Source organism: Salmo salar, chromosome ssa03, assembly GCF_905237065.1.
Source record: "Salmo salar chromosome ssa03, Ssal_v3.1, whole genome shotgun sequence".
In the NCBI taxonomy this organism is placed as follows: domain Eukaryota; kingdom Metazoa; phylum Chordata; class Actinopteri; order Salmoniformes; family Salmonidae; genus Salmo; species Salmo salar.
In genome coordinates, this window is record NC_059444.1 from 11,246,313 (window position 1) to 11,270,695 (window position 24,383).

General features: G+C 43.0%; 1 protein-coding gene across 3 annotated transcripts in view; it reads left to right on the forward strand.

The window, feature by feature from the left end:
* Nucleotides 1-24,383, forward strand: part of LOC106598404 (low-density lipoprotein receptor-related protein 8) — a 238,186-nt gene that overhangs the window by 173,701 nt on the left and 40,102 nt on the right. For 2 of the 3 annotated variants that reach the window (XM_014189447.2, XM_014189454.2), the window contains exons 9-13: nucleotides 6,223-6,348; nucleotides 9,227-9,398; nucleotides 10,923-11,156; nucleotides 11,688-11,806; nucleotides 12,578-12,717. In XM_014189447.2, the coding sequence (XP_014044922.1) occupies nucleotides 6,223-6,348; nucleotides 9,227-9,398; nucleotides 10,923-11,156; nucleotides 11,688-11,806; nucleotides 12,578-12,717 (791 nt within the window). The remainder of the gene's footprint in view (nucleotides 1-6,222; nucleotides 6,349-9,226; nucleotides 9,399-10,922; nucleotides 11,157-11,687; nucleotides 11,807-12,577; nucleotides 12,718-24,383) is intronic. The other variant, XM_045714492.1, reaches the window with a different exon arrangement.

Sequence of the window (24,383 nt, forward strand, 5' to 3'; positions counted from 1 at the left end):
TTGGTCAGTGTGATTGATAACCCCCCTCTAGTGAGCTATTAGTCCAGTGTGATTGATACCCCCCCCACTGAGCTATTGGTCCAGTGTGATTGATAACCTCCCCACTGGGCTATTGGTCCAGTGTGATTGATAACCCCTCCACTGGGCTATTGGTCAGTGTGATTGATAACCCCCCCACTGAGCTATTGGTCCAGTGTGATTGATAACCCCTCCACTGGGCTATTAGTCCAGTGTGATTGATATCCCCCACTGGGCTATTGGTCAGTGTGATTGATAACCACTCTACTGAGCTATTGGTCAGTGTGATTGATAACCCCCTCCACTGAGCTATTGGTCAGTGTGATTGATAACCCCTCCACTGAGCTATTGGTCAGTGTGATTGATAACCCCCCACTGAGCTATTGGTCCAGTGTGATTGATAACCCCCTTCCACTGGGCTATTGGTCAGTGTGATTGATAACCCCCCCACTGGGCTATTGGTCAGTGTGATTGATAACCCCCCTCCACTGGGCTATTGGTCAGTGTGATTGATAACCCCCCACTGGGCTATTGGTCAGTGTGATTGATAACCCCCCACTGGGCTATTGGTCAGTGTGATTGATACCCCCTCCACTGGGCTATTGGTCAGTGTGATTGATACCCCCTCCACTGGGCTATTGGTCCAGTGTGATTGATTACCCCCCACTGAGCAATTGGTCCAGTGTGATTGATAACCCCCCACTGAGCTATTGGTCCAGTGTGATTGATAACCCCTCTACTGGGCTATTGGTCAGTGTGATTGATACCCCCCCCACTGAGCTATTGGTCCAATGCGATTGATAACCCCCACTGGGCTATTGGTCCAGTGTGATTGATAACCCCACTACTGAGCTATTGGTCCAGTGTGATTGATAACCTCCCACTGAGCAATTGGTCCAGTGTGATTGATACCCCCACTGGGCTATTGGTCAGTGTGATTGATAACCCCCCACTGGGCTATTGGTCAGTGTGATTGATAACCCCCCACTGGGCTATTAGTCCAGTGTGATTGATACCCCCCTCCACTGATCTATTAGTCCAGTGTGATTGATAACCCCTCTACTGAGCTATTAGTCCAGTGTGATTGATACCCCCCCACTGAGCTATTGGTCAGTGTGATTGATACCCCCTCCACTGAGCTATTGGTCAGTGTGATTGATAACCCCTCTACTGAGCTATTAGTCCAGTGTGATTGATACCCCCCCACTGAGCTATTGGTCAGTGTGATTGATAACCCCCTCTGCTGGGCTATTGGTCCAGTGTGATTGATAACCCCTCCACTGAGCTATTGGTCAGTGTGATTGATAACCTCCCCACTGGGCTATTGGTCAGTGTGATTGATAACCACTCTACTGAGCTATTAGTCCAGTGTGATTGATAACCCCCTCCACTGAGCTATTGGTCAGTGTGATTGATAACCCCTCCACTGAGCTATTGGTCAGTGTGATTGATAACCCCCCACTGAGCTATTAGTCAGTGTGATTGATAACCCCCTCCACTGGGCTATTGGTCAGTGTGATTGATAACCCCCCACTGGGCTATTGGTCAGTGTGATTGATAACCCCCTCCACTGAGCTATTGGTCAGTGTGATTGATAACCCCCACTGGGCTATTGGTCAGTGTGATTGATAACCCCCCCCACTGGGCTATTGGTCAGTGTGATTGATACCCCCTCCACTGGGCTATTGGTCCAGTGTGATTGATACCCCTTCCACTGGGCTATTGGTCAGTGTGATTGATAACCCCCCACTGGGCTATTGGTCAGTGTGATTGATAACCCCCCTTCCACTGGGCTATTGGTCAGTGTTATTGATAACCCCCCACTGGGCTATTGGTCCAGTGTGATTGATAACCCCCTCCACTGGGCTATTGGTCAGTGTGATTGATAACCCCCACTGAGCTATTGGTCAGTGTGATTGATAACCCCCCACTGGGCTATTGGTCCAGTGTGATTGATACCCCCTCCACTGGGCTATTGGTCAGTGTGATTGATACCCCCTCCACTGAGCTATTGGTCAGTGTGATTGATTACCCCCCACTGAGCAATTGGTCAGTGTGATTGATAACCCCCCACTGAGCTATTAGTCCAGTGTGATTGATAACCCCCTCTACTGGGCTATTGGTCCAGTGTGATTGATACCCCCCACTGGGCTATTGGTCCAGTGTGATTGATAACCCCCACTGAGCTATTGGTCAGTGTGATTGATAACCCCCACTACTGAGCTATTGGTCCAGTGTGATTGATAACCCCCCACTGAGCAATTGGTCCAGTGTGATTGATACCCCCCACTGGAGCTATTGGTCCAGTGTGATTGATAACCCCCCACTGGGCTATTGGTCAGTGTGATTGATAACCCCCCACTGAGCTATTGGTCAGTGTGATTGATACCCCCTCCACTGATCTATTAGTCAGTGTGATTGATAACCCCTCTACTGAGCTATTGGTCCAGTGTGATTGATACCCCCCCACTGGGCTATTGGTCCAGTGTGATTGATACCCCCTCCACTGGGCTATTGGTCCAGTGTGATTGATAACCCCTCTACTGGGCTATTAGTCCAGTGTGATTGATACCCCCCCACTGAGCTATTGGTCCAGTGTGATTGATACCCCCTCCACTGAGCTATTAGTCCAGTGTGATTGATAACCCCTCTACTGAGCTATTAGTCAGTGTGATTGATACCCCCCCACTGAGCTATTGGTCCAGTGTGATTGATACCCCCCTCCACTGGGCTATTGGTCCAGTGTGATTGATAACCCCTCTACTGAGCTATTAGTCAGTGTGATTGATACCCCCCCCACTGAGCTATTAGTCCAGTGTGATTGATAACCCCCTCTACTGAGCTATTGGTCCAGTGTGATTGATAACCCCCCCACTGAGCTATTGGTCAGTGTGATTGATAACCCCCCCCCACTGAGCTATTGGTCCAGTGTGATTGATAACCCCCTCTACTGAGCTATTAGTCAGTGTGATTGATAACCCCCCTCCACTGGGCTATTGGTCAGTGTGATTGATAACCCCTCCACTGAGCTATTGGTCCAGTGTGATTGATAACCCCCCCCACTGAGCTATTAGTCCAGTGTGATTGATAACCCCCTCCACTGGGCTATTAGTCAGTGTGATTGATAACCCCCCACTGGGCTATTGGTCCAGTGTGATTGATAACCCCCTCCACTGGGCTATTGGTCAGTGTGATTGATAACCCCCCACTGAGCTATTGGTCAGTGTGATTGATAACCCCCCCACTGAGCTATTAGTCCAGTGTGATTGATACCCCCTCCACTGAGCTATTGGTCAGTGTGATTGATAACCCCCTCCACTGAGCTATTGGTCAGTGTGATTGATAACCCCCCACTGAGCTATTGGTCCAGTGTGATTGATAACCCCCCTTCCACTGAGCTATTGGTCAGTGTGATTGATAACCCCCACTGAGCTATTGGTCCAGTGTGATTGATAACCCCCCTCCACTGAGCTATTAGTCCAGTGTGATTGATAACCCCCCACTGAGCTATTGGTCCAGTGTGATTGATAACCCCCCCACTGAGCTATTAGTCCAGTGTGATTGATACCCCCTCCACTGGGCTATTGGTCCAGTGTGATTGATACCCCCTCCACTGGGCTATTAGTCCAGTGTGATTGATTACCCCCCACTGAGCAATTGGTCCAGTGTGATTGATAACCCCCCACTGAGCTATTGGTCCAGTGTGATTGATAACCCCTCTACTGAGCTATTGGTCCAGTGTGATTGATACCCCCCCCACTGAGCTATTGGTCCAATGTGATTGATAACCCCCCACTGAGCTATTAGTCCAGTGTGATTGATAACCCCACTACTGAGCTATTGGTCCAGTGTGATTGATAACCCCCCACTGAGCAATTGGTCAGTGTGATTGATACCCCCCACTGAGCTATTGGTCAGTGTGATTGATAACCCCCCCACTGAGCTATTAGTCCAGTGTGATTGATAACCCCCCACTGAGCTATTGGTCAGTGTGATTGATACCCCCCTCCACTGATCTATTGGTCCAGTGTGATTGATAACCCCTCTACTGAGCTATTAGTCCAGTGTGATTGATACCCCCCCACTGAGCTATTGGTCCAGTGTGATTGATACCCCCCTCCACTGAGCTATTGGTCCAGTGTGATTGATAACCCCTCTACTGAGCTATTGGTCCAGTGTGATTGATACCCCCCCCACTGAGCTATTGGTCCAGTGTGATTGATACCCCCCTCCACTGAGCTATTGGTCCAGTGTGATTGATAACCCCTCTACTGAGCTATTAGTCCAGTGTGATTGATACCCCCTCCACTGAGCTATTAGTCCAGTGTGAATGATAACCCCCCACTGGGCTGTTGGTCCAGTGTGATTGATAACCCCCCTCTACTGAGCTATTAGTCCAGTGTGATTGATAACCCCCCACTGGGCTATTAGTCAGTGTGATTGATAACCTCCCCACTGAGCTATTAGTCCAGTGTGATTGATAACCCCTCTACTGAGCTATTGGTCCAGTGTGATTGATAACCCCCCCACTGAGCTATTGGTCCAGTGTGATTGATAACCCCCCTCCACTGAGCTATTGGTCCAGTGTGATTGATAACCCCCCACTGGGCTATTAGTCCAGTGTGATTGATAACCCCCCTCCACTGAGCTATTAGTCCAGTGTGATTGATAACCCCCCACTGAGCTATTAGTCCAGTGTGATTGATAACCCCCCCCACTGAGCTATTAGTCCAGTGTGATTGATACCCCCTCCACTGAGCTATTGGTCAGTGTGATTGATACCCCTTCCACTGAGCTATTAGTCCAGTGTGATTGATAACCCCCCACTGAGCAATTGGTCAGTGTGATTGATAACCCCCCACTGAGCAATTAGTCCATTGTGATGATACCCCCCCACTGAGCTATTGGTCCAGTGTGATTGATAACCCCCCATTGAGCTATTAGCCCAGTGTGATTGATAACCCCCCACTGAGCTATTAGTCCATTGTGATTGATAACCCCCCACTGAGCTATTAGTCCAGTGTGATTGATAACCCCCCACTGAGCTAATAGTCCAGTGTGATTGATAACCCCCCCACTGAGCAATTGGTCCAGTGTGATTGATAACCCCTCCATTGAGCTATTAGCCCAGTGTGATTGATAACCCCCTCTACTGAGCTATTAGCCCAGTGTGATTGATAACCCCCCCACTGAGCTATTGGTCCAGTGTGATTGATAACCCCCCCACTGAGCTATTAGTCCAGTGTGATTGATAACCCCCCCCACTGAGCTATTGGTCCAGTGTGATTGATAACCCCTCTACTGAGCTATTAGTCCAGTGTGATTGATAACCCCTCCACTGAGCTATTAGTCCAGTGTGATTGATAACCCCCCACTGAGCTATTAGTCCAGTGTGATTGATAACCCCTCCACTGAGCTATTAGTCCAGTGTGATTGATAACCCCCCACTGAGCTATTGGTCCAGTGTGATTGATAACCCCCTCCACTGAGCTATTAGTCCAGTGTGATTGATAACCCCCCACTGAGCTATTAGTCCAGTGTGATTAATAACCCCCCACTGAGCTATTAGTCCAGTGTGATTGATAACCCCCCACTGAGCTATTAGTCCAGTGTGATTGATACCCCCTCCACTGAACTATTATTCCAGTCGATTGATAACCCCCCACTGAGCTATTAGTCCAGTGTGATTGATAACCCCCCCACTGAGCTATTGGTCCAGTGTGATTGATAACCCCCACTGAGCTATTAGTCCAGTGTGATTGATACCCCCTCCACTGAGCTATTAGTCCAGTCGATTGATAACCCCCCCACTGAGCTATTAGTCCAGTGTGATTGATAACCCCCCCCACTGAGCTATTAGTCCAGTGTGATTGATACCCCCCTCCACTGAACTATTGGTCCAGTGCGATTGATAACCCCCCACTGAGCTATTAGTCCAGTGTGATTGATAACCCCCTCTACTGAGCTATTAGTCCAGTGTGATTGATAACCCCCCTCCACTGAGCTATTAGTCCAGTGTGATTGATAACCCCCCACTGAGCTATTAGTCCAGTGTGATTGATAACCCCCAACTGAGCTATTAGTCCAGTGTGATTGATAACCCCCCTCCACTGAGCTATTAGTCCAGTGTGATTGATAACCCCCCCCACTGAGCTATTAGTCCAGTGTGATTGATAACCCCCCCCCCCCTCCATTCCTCCTCAGACATTGATGAGTGTGAGAACTCTAACGCCTGCAGCCAGATCTGCATCAACTACAAGGGAGACTTCAAGTGTGAGTGTTACCAAGGCTATGAGATGGACCCAGTCACCAAGACCTGTAAAGCAGAAGGTGAGAAAGGGAGGAAGGGAGGGAGGGAGGGAGGGATTGGTTGGTTGTTTGGAGGGAGTAGGTCGGTGGTTGGAATGAGGGAAGGAGGGAAGGAGAAAGGGAAACAAAGGAGTACTTGTCCAAGACTGTGGTTATGTGTCTTGTTTGGTACATACAGTGCATACTGCATCTAACACACCTAACAGGTGTCAGTATGACTACTGATTCTCTCCTCAACACACACTCAGACAGATACACAAACACAACGAACACACACAAACACCACTGTTTCTTTAGTCAATGAGCCACTAAAGTGTGACTCTCACTCTCCTGCCAATTAGGACAATTCTGTTTAAGAGTGTAAACAACGACAAAAGAATCCTCTCTCTCTTCAAGTTTTTGGGGCGTATTTTTCGGAGGAGACGGGGAATTTGAGAAATGTCCCTCTTGGCAGTGTTTACATATTTTTTTATTCTGGAAATATTTCAAGAGGGACTCACGTCTCGCTTTTTGAAATAATTAGTTGTAATGAGCTAAGCTGCTGTGACACTGTCACGATCTTCGTAATGATTGGACCAAGGTGCAGCGTGAGTAGCATTCCACATCTTTATTATAACGTCAAACTTCAGCAAAATACAAAAACAATAAATGATCAAATGACCGTGAAGACAGTGAAGTGCAAATAGGCACCTACACAAAAACAAGATTCCATAAAAACAGGTGGGAAAAATAACTACTTAAATATGATCCTCAATTAGAGACAACGATTACCAGCTGCCTCTAATTGGGAATCATACAAAACACCAACATAGAAAAAGAAACTAGAACACAACATAGACATAGATATACTAGATCATCCCCTAGTCACACCTTGACCTACTACACAATAGAGAAACAATGGCTCTCTATGGTCAGGGCGTGACAGACACACCTTTTGAGCCTGGAGGGCATGAAGCATAATTAGAACGACACGTTCACAGTCTGAATCAGTTTGTCGCTAAAGCTAGTTAGAAAAGTGGTCTAATGGAAAATAATGTTCCAGTATCTTTATGCACTCCTTTAGAGGTTTTTGAGTATCTTTCCGTGTGTGAGTGTGTGCGCGCGCGTGTACGTACGTGTCTGCGCCTGCATATCATATCAGTTCATTCAGAAAGTATTCAGACCTCTTGACTTTTTCCACATTTTGTTACGTTACAGCCTTATTCTAAAAAAAATGTTCTCATCAATCTACACACTATACTCCATAATGATGAAGCAAAAACAGGTTTTTAGAAATGTTTGCAAATGTGTTACAAATAAAAAATAGAAATACCTTATTTACATACAGTAAGTATTCAGACCCTTTGCTAAGAGACACGAAATTGAGCTCAGGTGCATCCTGTTTCCATTGATCATCCTTGAGATGTTTCTACAACTTCATTGGAGTCCACCTGTGGTAAATTAAATGATTTGCAAAGTCACACACCTGTCTATATAAGATCCCACAGTTGTCAGAGCAAAAACCAAGCCATGAGGTCGAAAGAATTGTCCATAGAGCTCCGAGACAGGATTGTGTCGAGGCACATATCTGGGGAAGGGTACCAATAAATGTCTGCCGCATTGAATGTCCCAAAGAAAACACTGGCCTCCATCATTCTTAAATGGAAGAAGTCTGGAGCCACCAAGACTTTTCCTAGAACTGACCGCCCGGCCGAACTGAGCAACCGGTGGAGAAGGACCTTGGTCAGGGAGTTTACCAAAAACCCGGTGGTCACTCTAACAGAGCTCCGGAGGTCCTCTGTGGAGATGGGAAAACCTTCCAGAAGGACAACTATCTTGGCTCCAGATAGAATATACCTGTAGGCACAGATCTAGGATCAGCTTTCCTTACCTTTAAGCTAGAATCCGTAGTGGGTGAAACGTTCAGTTGTGATATAGACAGAAACAAAGACATCAGTTTCCCTGATCTGGGATCAGATTCTCCTTTCCTAATCCTAAACCTTAACCATTAGGAGTAAAAACACAAACTGACCTTAGATTAGCACTTAAAGCAGCTTCACCCTACTCTAGAGCTCCAGTTGAAATAGCAGTTGAACGGATCCATATCCTTATAGCTCCCTGAGAACAACCAGATACCGGGATACAGCTTTTGACTGAACTCTTCCCCGTTCAAAGTCAATGATCTGACTGGTTTCACTTTGTTCAAGGTTGTTTAGCCTCGGCAGGGAACGACCATATCGGTTTGTCTTTGTGTCTCTGTATTGAGTCATGACCGTGTTATGAGTCAATGAGCTCTGTGGGATAAGTGGATGTGTGTGTGTGAGATACTGCTCGGTGTGTGTGTGTGTGTGTGTGTGTAATTCTGTTTGCTGTTGTTACTGATCTATATCTTGTGTTAGATAATGAGGTGAGGAAGGTTAATAACGCGTGGACAGACTGATCGATACTGACACTATTCAGCAGTTTGGAATGTTTTAATGAGAGATCATATCCGTCTTCCTCATGGTTTTAGGGGAGAACTGTGTTCAGCTCAGTTTAGTTGCATATTATGTCATGTAGAATCATAGGCTGAAATTCAATGATAGCAGACAGAGTTTCTGAAATGCAATTTCTCTCAGGTGGGTTGAAGCTGTCAACCACTATATGGCTGACTCACCTTTTTGAAATTGCTTTCAGTGTGTACTAAAAGATGTATGTGTTGTGGGCATATTTATTAGATGCAAGGCCACATCAGTCCTGTAAATATTTGTTTGAAACTGTGTCACATTGTTTACTTGTCCGCTGAATGAATTCTGGGCATAGAATAGAATATAATTGTCCATTTCCATTTGAGTCATTTAGCAGATGCTGTTATCCAGAGCGACTTACAATTAGCGCATTGTGGGTGAAATAAGTCGACCTCTCCACTTTCCTTTTCCAGGGAAGTCTCCCTACCTGCTGTTCACCAACCGCCAGGAGATCCGTCGGGTAGACCCGGTGAAGAGGGACTACCGCCAGGTGCTTGCCACCCAGAAGAATGCTGTGGCGCTGGACGTAGACGTGGCTAATAACCGTCTGTTCTGGTGCGACCGCTTCCACCGTAACATCTACAGGTAACGTTATGCTTCCACCGTAACATCTACAGGTAACGTTATGCTTCCACCGTAACATCTACAGGTAACGTTATGCTTCCACCGTAACATCTACAGGTAACGTTATTCTTCCACCGTAACATCTACAGGTAACGTTATGCTTCCACCGTAACATCTACAGTTAACGTTATGCTTCCACCGTAACATCTACAGGTAACGTTATGCTTCCACCGTAACATCTACAGGTAACGTTATGCTTCCACCGTAACATCTACAGGTAACGTTATGCTTCCACCGTAACATCTACAGGTAACGTTATGCTTCCACCGTAACATCTACAGGTAACGTTATGCTTCCACCGTAACATCTACAGGTAACGTTATGCTTCCACCATAACATCTACAGGTAACGTTATGCTTCCACCGTAACATCTACAGGTAACGTTATGCTTCCACCGTAACATCTACAGGTAACGTTATTCTTCCACCGTAACATCTACAGGTAACGTTATGCTTCCACCGTAACATCTACAGGTAACGTTATGCTTCCACCGTAACATCTACAGGTAACGTTATGCTTCCACCGTAACATCTACAGGTAACGTTATGCTTCCACCGTAACATCTACAGATAACGTTAATTTTCCCTTGTGTTACCTGAAATCCTCCAACTGGAATATTTGAAAAACCTGGGAACTTTGTGAAAGTTTACGGAATTTTGCAACCCTACTTGACCCTGACTTGAACTATTATGTATTACTACTTTTAGATACATTTAACAAAGTCATATGATTCAGTACTGGTACCTCTTTTCTCTTTGTAAGAAAAAGAAGATAGCAGTACATTTTATAATAATTAGCCAACCTTTCGACAGCAAGCTGTCTTCTTCAGGGTTTCTGTCAGACCTCTCTTACCTCTACCTGGTGTCTCTTACACCCCGTGGGGCTGTTCTAATTGGAACAGTGTCCTCATTATAAAAGAGAGAACAGGTCTCACAGGACACCCTATTCAGAAGTGTGAGTGACACCCTGTACTCTACCACTCCTCACCGCCCTGGTCATTAGATGGAAGACAGCTCCCTATGTGGACAGCTGCTATTCTGGACAGAGTGTTTCACCTACAGACACTGACCGTGAAATGAACTCCGTTAAAGGGATAGTTTGACATTTTGGCAACTAAGCAATTTTTTGTACTTGCACAGAGTCAGATGAACTCATGGATACCATTTGTATGTCTCTGCGTGCAGTTTGAAGGAAGTTGAATGTAGTTTCTGAAGCCATAATGTTGCAATGACGGAAGTCTACAGGAGCAGCTAGCATAAAGCCATGTCCAGCCAGAAGTGACCCTCTTTAAAAGCAATTTCCCCGACGTTTACTTAAAAGCTACGGAGATCAGCTCAAGCATAAATCGCTGTTTAAAATTATATCTCATTGCACAGGTTGTCTATCTGAGTTGAATCCTGGTCCTGACTTTCGAGGTAGCTAGCGTAAGACTTTGAGTGTCTTTGACACCCCTATCTATGATCATGTTCACATGTTCCTCTCCAGTGCTCTGATCCCAGAGGCAGGTGACCCTTCCCAGCAGGTGACCCTGGTGGACTCTGGCTCTCTCCTCTCCCCCGAGGGCCTGGCCCTGGACTGGGTCCAACACAACCTCTACTGGACCGACTCGGGCCACAAGACCGTCTCGGTGGCCTCGGCCTACGACGGCCTAAAGAGGAGGGTCCTGGTGGACACGGAGCTCAGCGAGCCCAGAGCCATAGCGCTTGATCCACAGCATGGGTAAGTGTGGGTGGGGGGGAAGGGGGTTAGGTTTTTGGTTGTGTTGGTGCAAAACACCTCGGAAATCAAAGGGCCAACGATGAAAAGACAACGCCGCAAGTCGAAAACTGGTGCACTTCCACCAGCAATATATATCATGTCCAGTGTGCTACAGAGTGTTTCAGGTACAGATTGACCTCAACCAGACACCGTACTTGTGTTATGTTTTGATATTACATCAGCAACATCAGTTGTGATGAATGAGAGTTGGACACATATGCAAATGTGTACACGTGTTTGGTAATATGTAGTATGTTCATCCACGTCAACATGCATACAGTAGTATCATATTGGTTTTCCTGTCTCCTTCTAATAGAATATTATATACCTTTTAGCAGACACTTTTATCCAAAGCGACTTAGTCATGCGTGCGTATATTTTACGTATGGGTGGTCCCGGGAATCGAACCCCACTACCCTGGCGTTACAAGTGCCATGCTCTACCAAACTGCAATACAGAGGAGAGGAGGACAACTGTTCTTCTCCTCCTCAGGTTCATGTACTGGACTGACTGGGGAACCCGGGCCAAGATAGAGAAGGCAGGGATGAACGGGGTGGACCGACAAGTCCTGGTGTCAGACAACATCGAGTGGCCCAACGGCATCACCCTGGGTGAGAATACACACACACACACACACACACACACACACACACACACACACACACACACACACACACACACACACACACACACACACACACACACACACACAGGAATTGCCCATTAGAGTTGAGCGCCTTGCATTTACCCTGGTCAATGCTTTGTTTTTAACAATAACAGATTGGTTCTTCAAGCAGACTTGAAACTATATGTTCACCTATAGCTGAGTGCCTTGTAAACCTTTTAATGATGATGATGATGATGATGATGATACATTCCATTTGTGAAGTGCTTTTCCACAGTTTCCTTCTCACTAGTTTTGTTACATAGTTACATTTGTTACATAGGGAATATAGTTACATAGTTACATTTGTTACATAGTCAATATAGTTACATAGGGAATATAGTTACATAGGGAATATAGTTACATAGGGAATATAGTTACATAGGGAATATAGTTACATAGGGAATATAGTTACATAGGGAATATAGTTACGTTTGTTACATAGTGAACTCATCTCCAGGAGTTTGCAACTCCAACTTCTTGATTTAACCCCAATTGATTGTTTGACTAAATATTTCAGTGAGCAGTGTTTTCAGAGCAGAGTAGATACATTATTTAATGTATGCCTGTCTGCCTAAGTGATCATCTAGTGTGTGTGTGTGTGTGTGTGTGTGTGTGTGTGTGTGTGTGTGTGTGTGTGTGTGTGTGTGTGTGTGTGTGTGTGTGTGTGTGTGTGTGTGTGTGTGTGTGTGTGTGTGTGTGTGTGTGTGTGTATCAGACGTAGCCAACAGGCGTCTTTACTGGGTAGACTCCAAGCTGCACCTGATCTCCAGTGTGGACTTGAACGGGGCTCATCGCAGGACACACCTGTCCTCCTCAGAGAGACTGGGACACCCCTACGCACTGGCCGTGTTCGAGGTGTGTGTGTGGTTTTGCCCGTCTCTGCTGCTCTAAGGGGAACATCTTGTGAGTGAAGGGATGAGCTAGGAATCTGTGGGCACGCTTTAAATGAGCTGAGAGGAGAGAGAGAGAGAGAGAGAGAGAGAGAGAGAGAGAGAGAGAGAAGCACAATAATTATTTATGTAACGTGAATAGTTTTTAGTGTTGTCTAAAAACTACATAAGTTAACACGTCCTCTTGATTAAATATCCAGACACATTTTCTTTATATCTTTCAAATATGATATTTGAACGTTTCCGACGTGAATGTTCATTAACCTGTTGAGACAGCAACCACAGAAGGAAGACAGTCATTAATGGTGTTAGACATACAGAGCTTTCATTACCCTGGACTGGCCTGTCCTCCTGATCACATATCAAAACACGCTTTTTAAAAACATTTTATTACCGTATAGTAGTTTGTTCCCTGCTTGACTGTCCTTATCACCCTGTGGAGCAGGGGTGGGCAAACTGTTTGGCTCGTCGTTATTTTAAAATATATAGGTTGATTTTATAATTTATATAAATATATCGGTCCATTATAATGTATATAAATATATAGGTCCATTATAATGTATATAAATATATAGGTCCATTATAATGTATTTAAATATATAGGTCCATTATAATGTATATAAATATATAGGTCCATTATAATGTATATAAATATATACTGTAGGTCCATTATAATGTATATAAATATATACTGTAGGTCCATTATAATTTCTACATAGTTTCTATCTAGCTTTCAATGTTCAAGAGTGGCCTGAAGTGTTTTTTTCCCTGTATGGACTCGGGAGAGGCGCAGGTTGAGAGTGAAACACAACCCTGCCAAGCCTCACTGCTTCTTGACACAATGCTTAAGCCTGCCACAGGAGTCACTAGAGCGCGATGGGACAAGGACATCCTGGCCGGCCAAACCCTCCCCTAACCTGGATAATGCTGGGACAATTGTGTGTTGCCTCATGGGTCTCCCAGTCGTGGCCAGCTGCTGTGCCTTAGACCACACACACACACACACACACACACACACACACACACACACACACACACACACACACACACACACACACACACACACACACACACACACACACACACACACACACACACACACACACACACAGAAATCAGAACCAAGGACAGCCACATCATATTGAGTTTACATTGATTGGACTAAATCGTTTTTGGTATCTTTTAGTTATCACTGTATTAGACTAAACAGAGGTGATTTTTATAATGTTGTAGTTGATATGGTGCTGGAATAGTGGAGGCAGCTCCTGTTTTCTTTGTGATTTGCGGTAACTCTCTGTGGTTCTAAATCAATAGTTGTTTAGTGGTCCGAAAATGTCTGAAACTTTAGCTTGCTTCACCATGCTGTAGGTCTGTTACATGCAATATGCTTTGTGGACTTCACCGGACAGAGGTTGCTCTCCGGTTTTATGATGAAACAAACTGTGTCTTCTTATTGTCTCAGTGTTAGGCATATATATCACGGTGTCAAGGCATATGAACCAACAGGTTATAGAGCAAACAACGCAGTTATCACAACACATAGGTTGTAATAAGGCTTTAATTATTTTCTGTCTCGACTTCCCCAGTGGTTTTACCGATGCAACGCTACAGTAATAGACTAACATAAGCTCATTGTGTTCAGAGCAACCCAGGGTATAACACCATGTCATCTTGGAATTGTACATCTAACATAGTGATCATAAATGTTGACAGTGTATGACATGAGTTTTATGGAAATGTGATGTGCACAAACAGGCGTTTTGGCTTGTATGACATCAAAGCGGTATTTATCTTTCAAAATACATAGTTTCCTCTTAATTTACCGCATTTCCTTCACTCAGACAACAAATAAATGGCAGAAGTTGTCCAGTTAGCGGGAGGGATGGGGGAGCAACATCTTGTGGCGTGCGGTGCTCAAGTTTAGATTGTCTGTCAGTCAAAACCCATACAGTTACTGGACAGCCACTACATTCCAATATAGGCATTTATTATAGGATTTTATTATAGGATTTTATTATAGGAGTTTATTATAGGGGTTTATTATAGGAGTTTATTAGTGCCCAAATATGTCATTTTCAAGCCGTATACGGGTACGAGTGTCAAGGTTTAATGGTGTAACGCCAAATGACGGAGCTATCATTAGCTGGGTATTGGAGTATTATGCAGAGCTTAATGTCTGTGTTTAACCTCCTACTGCTGTGTGTGTGTGTGTGTGTGTGTGTGTGTGTGTGTGTGTGTGTGTGTGTGTGTGTGTGTGTGTGTGTGTGTGTGTGTGTGTGTGTGTGTGTGTGTGTGTGTGTGTGTGTGTGTGTGTGTAATGCTGTTTGCTGTTGTTACTGATCTATATCTTGTGTTAGATAATGAGGTGCGGAAGGTTAATAACGCGTGGACAGACTGATCGATACTGACACTATTCAGCAGTTTGGAATGTTTTAATGAGAGATCATATCCGTCTTCCTCATGGTTTTAGGGGAGAACTGTGTTCAGCTCAGTTTAGTTGCATATTATATCATGTAGAATCTGGGGATTTGTCCTCATTCCTCCTGTAAGTCGCTCTGGATAAGAGTGTCTGCTAAAATACAAAAATAAACTAATGTGTGTCTGCTGTGCTGTGTTCCCCTCTGGGAGGAAACAGGAGAGGAGCTGAGCTCTGGCCAGATCTCTGTTGTTCTTAGTGCCACACACACACTGCAGGCAGGACCACAACACTGACACATATGGATGTGCAGGCACAGCTTTGACACACTGGCACACACCCAAAACAACATTTTACTGCTGGCCCTAGTCACATGGCACACACAGACAGGCTGGAGGCTGGGTAGGGGTGGGCCAGAGGGAAGTGTGTGTGTGTGTGTGTGTGTGTGTGTGTGTGTGTGTGTGTGTGTGTGTGTGTGTGTGTGTGTGTGTGTGTGTGTGTGTGTGTGTGTGTGTGTGCACGCAAGCGTACACTAACAGTCAAAAGTTTGGACACACCTACTCATTCAAAGGTTTTTCTAAATTGTTTTACTATTTTCTACATTGTAGAATAATAGTGAAGACATCAAAACTATGAAAGAACACATATGGAATCATGTAGTAACCAAAAAAAGTGTTAATCAAATCAAAATAGATTTTAGATTTTAGATTATTCAAAGTAGCCACCCTTTGCCTTGATGACAGCTTTGCACACTCTTGGCACACTCTTGGCACACTCTCAACCAGCTTCACCTGAAATGCTTTTCCAATGGTCTTGAAGGAGTTTGAACATTGTAAAATAAATGTACACATACAATTTATTCAATCATTTCATCTAAATCACTCGCGCGTGGCAACGAGCGTCTGCGTAGGCAGGTGCTAAAGTAGGACTTGGTTCTATTTTTGACGCTTGACGCACTGCAAGTCCCCCCTCTCCCATCTCCTCATTGGTTTTCAGGAGCATATACCCACGTGGGTGATTGAAAGATGAACTGAGGTCCACATTCCAGTCCAGTGGCCGAGAGATTATTAGAAACTATTAGTTTCCCCTTTTTATCTTTGGATTAAATGTCGGAATAGAGAACACAAGATCCATAAAAAAGGACCTTGTGCATTTCAGGTAAAATAACAACCAATGTTTATATCCCAGGACAAATTAGCTAGCAACAGCAAGCTAGCTAAATAGTACAAATTAGCTAGCAACTGTAAGCTAGCTAAATAGGAGAAATTAGCTAGCAACAGCAAGCTAGCTAGCTAAATGTCCATGAATTTTTCATTTTGATATTTTAACCTGCGTGTCTGGATCGCATCTAGTGTGAATGTACGAAATCAACATGCTCGCGATGTCGCACGCGGACGCACGTACTCTCACCTCGGTACTCTCCTCACCGCTCCGTACTCTCCGCTCCATACGCTCCCTACTCTCCGCTCTTTACTCTCCGCTCCTAAGCTCCCAGCTCCGTACTCACCCACGATAATAAATTATAAAATATGATATAAAACCATATATAAAATAAGCATGTAACAAAATAAGGAGTATATAAAATAGCGGTTGCAAAATAATATATAAAATAAGCATTATAAATAAGTAATATAAAATATAATAAAATACATAATAATAATGTAACTGTTATGAAAATAAGTAATAAAAAAGGGCAATAAAATAACATATATACTTATGAATAAGCGGGTTAATAAGATGAATACTTAAATCGCAACTAATAAAATAGCACAACAAAATAAAATAAGAGGGACACAATATATTGAATATGATATTGGATATAAAGGCCTTACAATAAAATAAGTTATTGAACGTGTAATAGAATATTGAAAATACTCATGTTTTGCAAAATAATATAATAAAGTAATAACATCTATATCATAAATGTGGTATGACCATAAGTCATGTATGCAATATTATGTAATAATATAACTTAAACACATATAAAATACATATAAACATCAATATGCTGGTAATATGTATCGCTATATCACATTGGGTGTAAAATAAATTGATATGGGTGCATATAAAATCATATATAAAACCAACGTATAAAATGTACATATATGTATATCCAAATACCCTAATATTAAAAATTACTACATAGATCTCTGATCTCTGTGGGTAATACCTCTGCTCACTCCGTACTCTCACTCCGTACTCTCTGTACTCTCCACCCCGTACTCTCCGCACCGTACTCTCCGTACTCTCCGCTCCCTACTCTTCGCTCTCTGTACTCTCCGCTCCGTACTCTCTGTACTCTCCGCTCCCTATTCTCCGCTCCCTACTCTTCGCTCTCTCCTCTCTGCTCCGTACTCTCTGTACTCTCCACTCCGTACTCTCCGCTCCGTACTCTCTGTACTCTCCACCCCGTACTCTCCGCTCCGTACTCTCTGTACTCTCCACTCCGTACTCTCCGCTCCGTACTCTCCGTTCCTTACTCTCTCCACTCCCTACTCTCCACTCCCTACTCTCCTCTCCCAACTATCCACTCCTAAAACTGCTGGTAAATTTGAAAGGAGCTTTTTACAATTTCAGTAAAAAGAAAATGGAAATCCTTTTTGCATCTACAGTTGTCACAATAGCATCTACAGTAGAGCTCTACTATTAAAAGTTAATATGTGAAAATTCCTAATGCATTGTAGTAGCTAAAAGGAAAAATATGTTCTTATTGAAAGCTGATACAAATGTTAGACAGCTACTGCAGGATGGTGGTTTAATAATACATAATTTATTGTCCATTTTGTGAGAAGAAAACATTTGTTAGCCTTTCGTAAAACCCAGTCCACTTTTATTACAGTTTTATTTAGTGTATTGCAGCAAACGTACACCAACACACGTACACACACACGCACCAGGGTTTCCATTAGCCTGCTTTTTTCTTTTTTTTGCAGGATTTTTTTGTGGGGGCCGATAAATTACTGTTGCCGGCCCCAAAAAATTGCATTGCAAAATAAAGCTTTTTATCCATTGATGGAAATACCAGTCGATGTAAATACATTTGACCATCATGCCTATCGGTCTATAGGTTAATTTGCATAATTTAGTGGAAATAAGTTAACCTCTAACCGTATTTATCCGACACAACACGCAGCATACAGAGACGGGATTTCACCTGCAGCTCCTCAGCTGGTTGTTGCTGGAGTAAAACATGTGCTTTTATAAGCCCATTCAAGGTGCTACAGAGGGTAGTGCGTACTGCCCAATACATCACTGGGGCCAAGCTTCCTGTCATCCAGGACCTCTATACTAGGTGGTTACCCAAGACTCCAGTCACCCAAGTCAAAGACTGTTCTCTCTGCTACCACACGGCAAGCGGTACCGGAGCGTCAGGTCTAGGTCCAAAAGGATCCTTAACAGCTTTTACCCGCAAGCCATAAGACTGCTGAACAATGAATCAAATGACCACCCGGACTATTAGCATTGACCCCCCCCCCCCCATTTGTTTTGACACTGTTGTTCCTCTCTGTCTATTATCTATTCATAGTCACCAGATGGCTTGTTTGCTTGTTTGATTCGTTTTTGGATTTATCGACCGATGGCCTGTAAGGTCAGGAATGATATATCCATATTCTGTTTTGTTGTGTTTTGACATCTCCTTTTGTTTGGGTATTCGGTCCGGCTGGGAAGCTTCAATAGCTGGAGAACACTGAGCAAATATCTATTTGAGGATCAACCATTGATCCATTCTTAAGTAAGAATTATCCTCACTGTATAATGCTGAATAGTTGTGTTGATATATTTCAATGTTAAACAAATTACTTTAATCATTAACACTACAATGAAAATGCCTGCTGTAGTTGTGGCTATTTCCAGCGATGCAAAAACTGATGTCAAGGAAAATGGAAAATGAGACCTGGAGCAAGGTTGTGGGTGGAAATGCCCCAAAGGAGACTGTTTTACCTATTTTTATCATGGAGAGAGAAATCCTGACAAAGGAGGCCATAGCCAACCCCATTAAGGAGGAGGAGCTCTACCACAGTCTCATACAGGAAATTCATCCAAACCACTTGAGGCCAGAACAGAGAGTACTCTAGTGGTGTGTGTGTGTGTGTGTGTGTGTGTATATATATATATATATATATATATATATATATATATATATATATATATATATATATATATATATAATAGATAGATAGATAGATAGATAGATAGATATTCTCAGTAAGGAAGCAAGGGAAAAGCTTCTGATCAGAGGAATAGCAGTTAGAGGAAAACATGTTGTGTTCAAAGACAATAATCCGTTCAGTTTGAAGTCGCGCGTGGCTGACCAGAACTACATTCAAGTTACAATTAAAGAACTACCTGAATCAGCAGATGATAGTGTTGTGACTGAGTTCCTGGCTAAAGCTGGATGTAAGGTGATGGGGAGAGTGATGAGGTGCATGATAAGATACAAGGGTCAACTCACAAACTGCTCCAATGGAGATTGTTTTGTTGAAGCAGCACCCATCATTCCTATATGTTGAAGCAGCACCCATCATTCCTATATGTTGAAGCAGCACCCATCATTCCTATAACACGGTCTGTAAAGATGGGCCCCTCACTGGATCAAAGTATTTTATGATAGACAAGGTCCTGTGTGTAGACAGGACTGGCTGACACAAGCCCACACTAGAGGGGGTCAGGAGATGGTAGAGTACAGTCCTACTACACTGGACAACATAAGGTGCATGGAGGAAACTTTTTCACACTATGTGCAGGACAACAATCCTGTCCCCATGAGTAGGGCAGACGTATCACATATCTCAGCTGAAATGACTGAACGTGAGACTGAGGTAGAAGATAATAATTCCTTGGCTCCCAAGGACAAAGACGGAGTGAACGAAACATCGGAGTTGGTACCTGGTGAGTCTGCAACAGTGACCTTTCATTCCAAGAAAAAGAAGAATAAGAGGAAAAATTCTAAAAAATGAAGCTGGGAAAATGGTTACTGAGACCAGTGACAATCATAACCCAATAGAAAACCTTGAGGTTTAATAAGAGATCCGGAAGGCGGTGCAACTCTCTGGGGAATACAAAAGAAGGCAGCCAAACATCAATGCTGGCCTTCGTTCAAACAATCCGGAATCAACATACACCCAAGCGGCCCAGGGTACCAAGCTCCCCATCAGAGTCTGGAGTTACAGTAGGTCACCTGCAGAAAAAAATTATATGGAGAATGTAATTCTGGGAGAAGTCGAGGAAAGTCCCCCTAATTAGCCATCCAGACCGAAATCATTGATGAAGGATTGAAATAATCTATATTTCAGTAACCAAAATGATCTGGTTCAGAGAAGGACTTTCTGTGTATGTGAGCATAACTTCTGTTGCTAACATGGCTTTTCAAGAGAATGAGCAATCTGCTGATCATTACATTTTAATGCCAACTCTTGATACATGTCCCAAACAAAACCCGCCTTTGAGACAGAAACTCAGTTCCCTTAACCCAGGTATTAGAAAACATTATACCATGAAACTTTTTCAAACTGTTAATCAGGCTAAAATGCTCTGGGACCCTGGTTCTAAGCCTAGAGGAATATTGGGAGGGCATCTTAATATTTGTAGCATTATTTCTAAGAGTGAACAGGTAGAACATTTATTGAACGACTGTAATCTCGATTTTTTTCTGTTTCTCTGAGACATGGGTGAAGAAATCTTCTCCTATTTCTGCCTTTAATGTCCTTGGATATTCCATATTCAGGAGGGACAGGGAAGAGGGCAGAGGGGGTGGATTGCTTATATACATGAAAGATAACTTTAAATGCAAACGTATCATATGGAAACATGCCAATGACATTGAATGTATGGGGCTGAATGTGTTCCTCTCCCCTCATATGTCTCTCGCTATTATTGGATTATATCGACCACCAACATCTGATATCTCATTTTATGACCATCTAAATGCCATGCTTAAAGAATGTGACCATAAGAAGGAGATTATCTTCATGGGCAATTTCAATATAAACTGGGAAAACAAAACTTGCAAAAAAACTCAAGAGATCACAGATTATTTTAACCTGACTCAAATAATACAAGGTCCAACCAGAGTAACACAGTCATCCCAGACTCAAATTGATCTGGTGTTTACTAATAGACCTGATTGAATAATTAAGTCCAGTTACTTACTAACTGGCATATCTGACCACAATGTTACATTGGTGGTTAGAAAGATCACTAAAAAGAGATTTAAGAACCATATTAATGTACGATAAAAACATCCAGAAAAGTGAGCAGAGTAACTACGACGCAGCTATAAGTCAAATGGACTAGTCTGATCTGTTAAGCAATGATGACCCAGAGTCTAGATACATAACATTTCTGTCAGCTATTGACGAAGTGGATACCTCTTTTACTAGGACATTTCAATGTAAGCCAAGACGGAAAACCCCTCTACCATGTCTCAACGAGGACCTCTGGAGGCAGATAAGAGAACGGGATTTTTCCTTGGAAAAAAAGCACTGAAGTCTGGTAAGAATGATGACAGATGTATATTTACAACACTGAGAAATAAGGTGGTTAGGAATATAAAAAAAAAAAGCAAAAGCAGAGTTCTTTCTTAGAGTGATCAATGAAGCGAAAGGAAATGGCAAAGTGATTTGGGAAAATCTCAACAAACTAACGGGGAGATGAGCTGAAAAGGCCAAAAAACATCCTGAATTAAAGGTTAATGGGATTCTAATTCAAGACTCCAATTTCATATCCACCACCTTTAACAATTTTTTTGTTGACTCTGTCAGGGGACTGGCTCAAAGATTTTCAACCAAGACCACAGTTCTCACTCCCATAGATAATAATAAACCAATATTCAGAATTCCTGAAATCTCAGGGCCAGCAGTGGACAGTAATATTAGCTTCTTCAGGAGCTCTAGAACAAACAATGTATTTTGGTCTAGACACTGTATTCCTGAAGACACACAAATATTCTCTGATTGCCCCTATTGTACATATAGTTAATCTGTCCGTCAAATATGGGTTCTTCCCCAATGTTTGGAAGTCTGCTGCAGTGATACCTGTTTTAAAATCTGGTGACCCAACACTGGTGGAAAATGAACGACCTATGAGCATTCTTCCAGTGCTGTCAACAGTAGCTGATAGATGGGTGGCTGATCATCTGACGGATCACCTCATTCAGGGCAACTCCATACATCACATGCCATTTGGATTCAGAACTAACCCTTGTAACGAAATAGCCAATTGCTATTTTCTGAAGCGCATTAAATCTAAACTGGACATAGGTGGTGAAGTCGGCGCAGTCTTTTTGGATCTTAAAAATGCCTTTGATACTGTGAATCATGAGGTCCTCCTATCCAAACTATCCTCCCTTAATGTGTCCACCTGAAGTCATCAGTTGGATATATTCCTATCTGACAAACAGAAGTCAAAGGGTTCGTTTGGGGGACACTCAGTCGGACTCTTTACTATAACATTGGGGTCCTACAGGGTCAATATTAGCCCCCCTTCTGTTTACCAGCTATATATATGATCTCCTACAAGTTAACATGCAGATGTGTGCAGACGATACAGTTCTGTATGTACATTCAAAAAATAAACAATTGGTTGTTAAAGTTAACTGAAGCTATGGTACATGTTTCTAAATGGATGATTCATTCTTGCCTGCATTTAAATATCAACAAAACTGTTTGTATGTACTTCTCTAAGAAATCCATAGATTTTTCCCAATGAGCTGTTCTTGTTAATGGGGAAAATCTGAAAGTAGTGTCTATCTTCAGGTATCTTGGTGTCATTTTGGACTCCAACTCTACATTTAAGAAACATGTGAAGGTGGTGTTTAACACGGTTAAGTTTGGATTATCCAACTTCAGGTTTCTAAGACCTTTCCTTCCTCTGGAGGCCGCCAAACTGTATATGCATGCTATGATCTTCTCACATTGGAGATGTTGCCTCACATGCTGGTCACAAGCAGGACCTACTATTCTGAAACCAATTGAATCACTCTACAAACAAACACTTCAAATTTTTGATAACAAACCAAACAGTTACCACCATTGTCATATCATTTACAAACATCATTTATTTAGTCTGGATAGCTCTAAGCAGTATGTAGATGCAAGCCTTGTCTTTAAGATCCTGCATGGTCTTGCCCCTCCACCCCTATGCCGGCATATCATGCTCAAGGAAAGCACCTCCAGGATAACAAGGGCAGTAACTAGAGGGGATTGCGTTGTCCCTTTTCGACACAGTAAAATTGGCCAATTGGCCTTCTCTGTTAGAGCTACAGTATACTGGAATACAATGCCCATGGACCTGAGAAACTGCACTGATTATTGTACTTTTACATTTGAATTGAAAACATGGCTAAAATATATCCAAACCTGTACACATGAGTTATCTTTAGTTCCTCATACGTAAGACGACAGTTGATGATAGTGTTGTTGTTGTTAGAATGATATATTATTGGATGTAATGTATTTGTATGTTGTATTGTTTTAGTGAGTGTGTGTATTGTGACTGTGTAATGGTCCTTAGCTGCCCTGGGACTACGGGTGTAAATGAGCTTTTGGCTAACCCCGGCACATTTACATGGATGTTGCATTATTGTAATATTGATGTTGATTAATGTGCATTGTTCCCTATAAATAAATAAAACAAACGTTACCCCTACCTACATGTACAAATTACCTCAACTAACCTGTACCCCCACACATCGGCTCGGTCCCGACCTTGTATATAGTCTCATTATTGTTATTTTATTGTGTGTTTTTTTGTGTTATTATTTACTTTATTTAGTAAATATTTTCTTAAATCTATTTTCTGAAAAATGCATTGTTGGTTAAGGGCTTGTAAGTAAACATTTCATGGTAAGGTGATTTGAAACAATCCACACCTATTTGTTTTTAAAAGAAGATATGAAAACCAATAGAATAGGAGAGAAACGGCACAGTGTTGGGTCCAATAGGGAAGTACATGGAAATACATTTGCCAAAATTACTCCTGTCTATATAGAAATAAATCAAATACTTCAAAATACTTCACCAGAAAGCATGACTTATTAGTAACTGTCTTCCGTTGTCCAGAAGCCAAAGGCACAATCCTAGTCATATTAGCAACCCACTCTAGTTGTTGCATCTTTAAATTCCCCATTTTCATCTCTGTCACATATGAAACTGCTGTCAGGTGCTCTGTTTAGAATGGTGTTTTTACCAGGTGATCTGTTTAGAATGGTGTTTTCT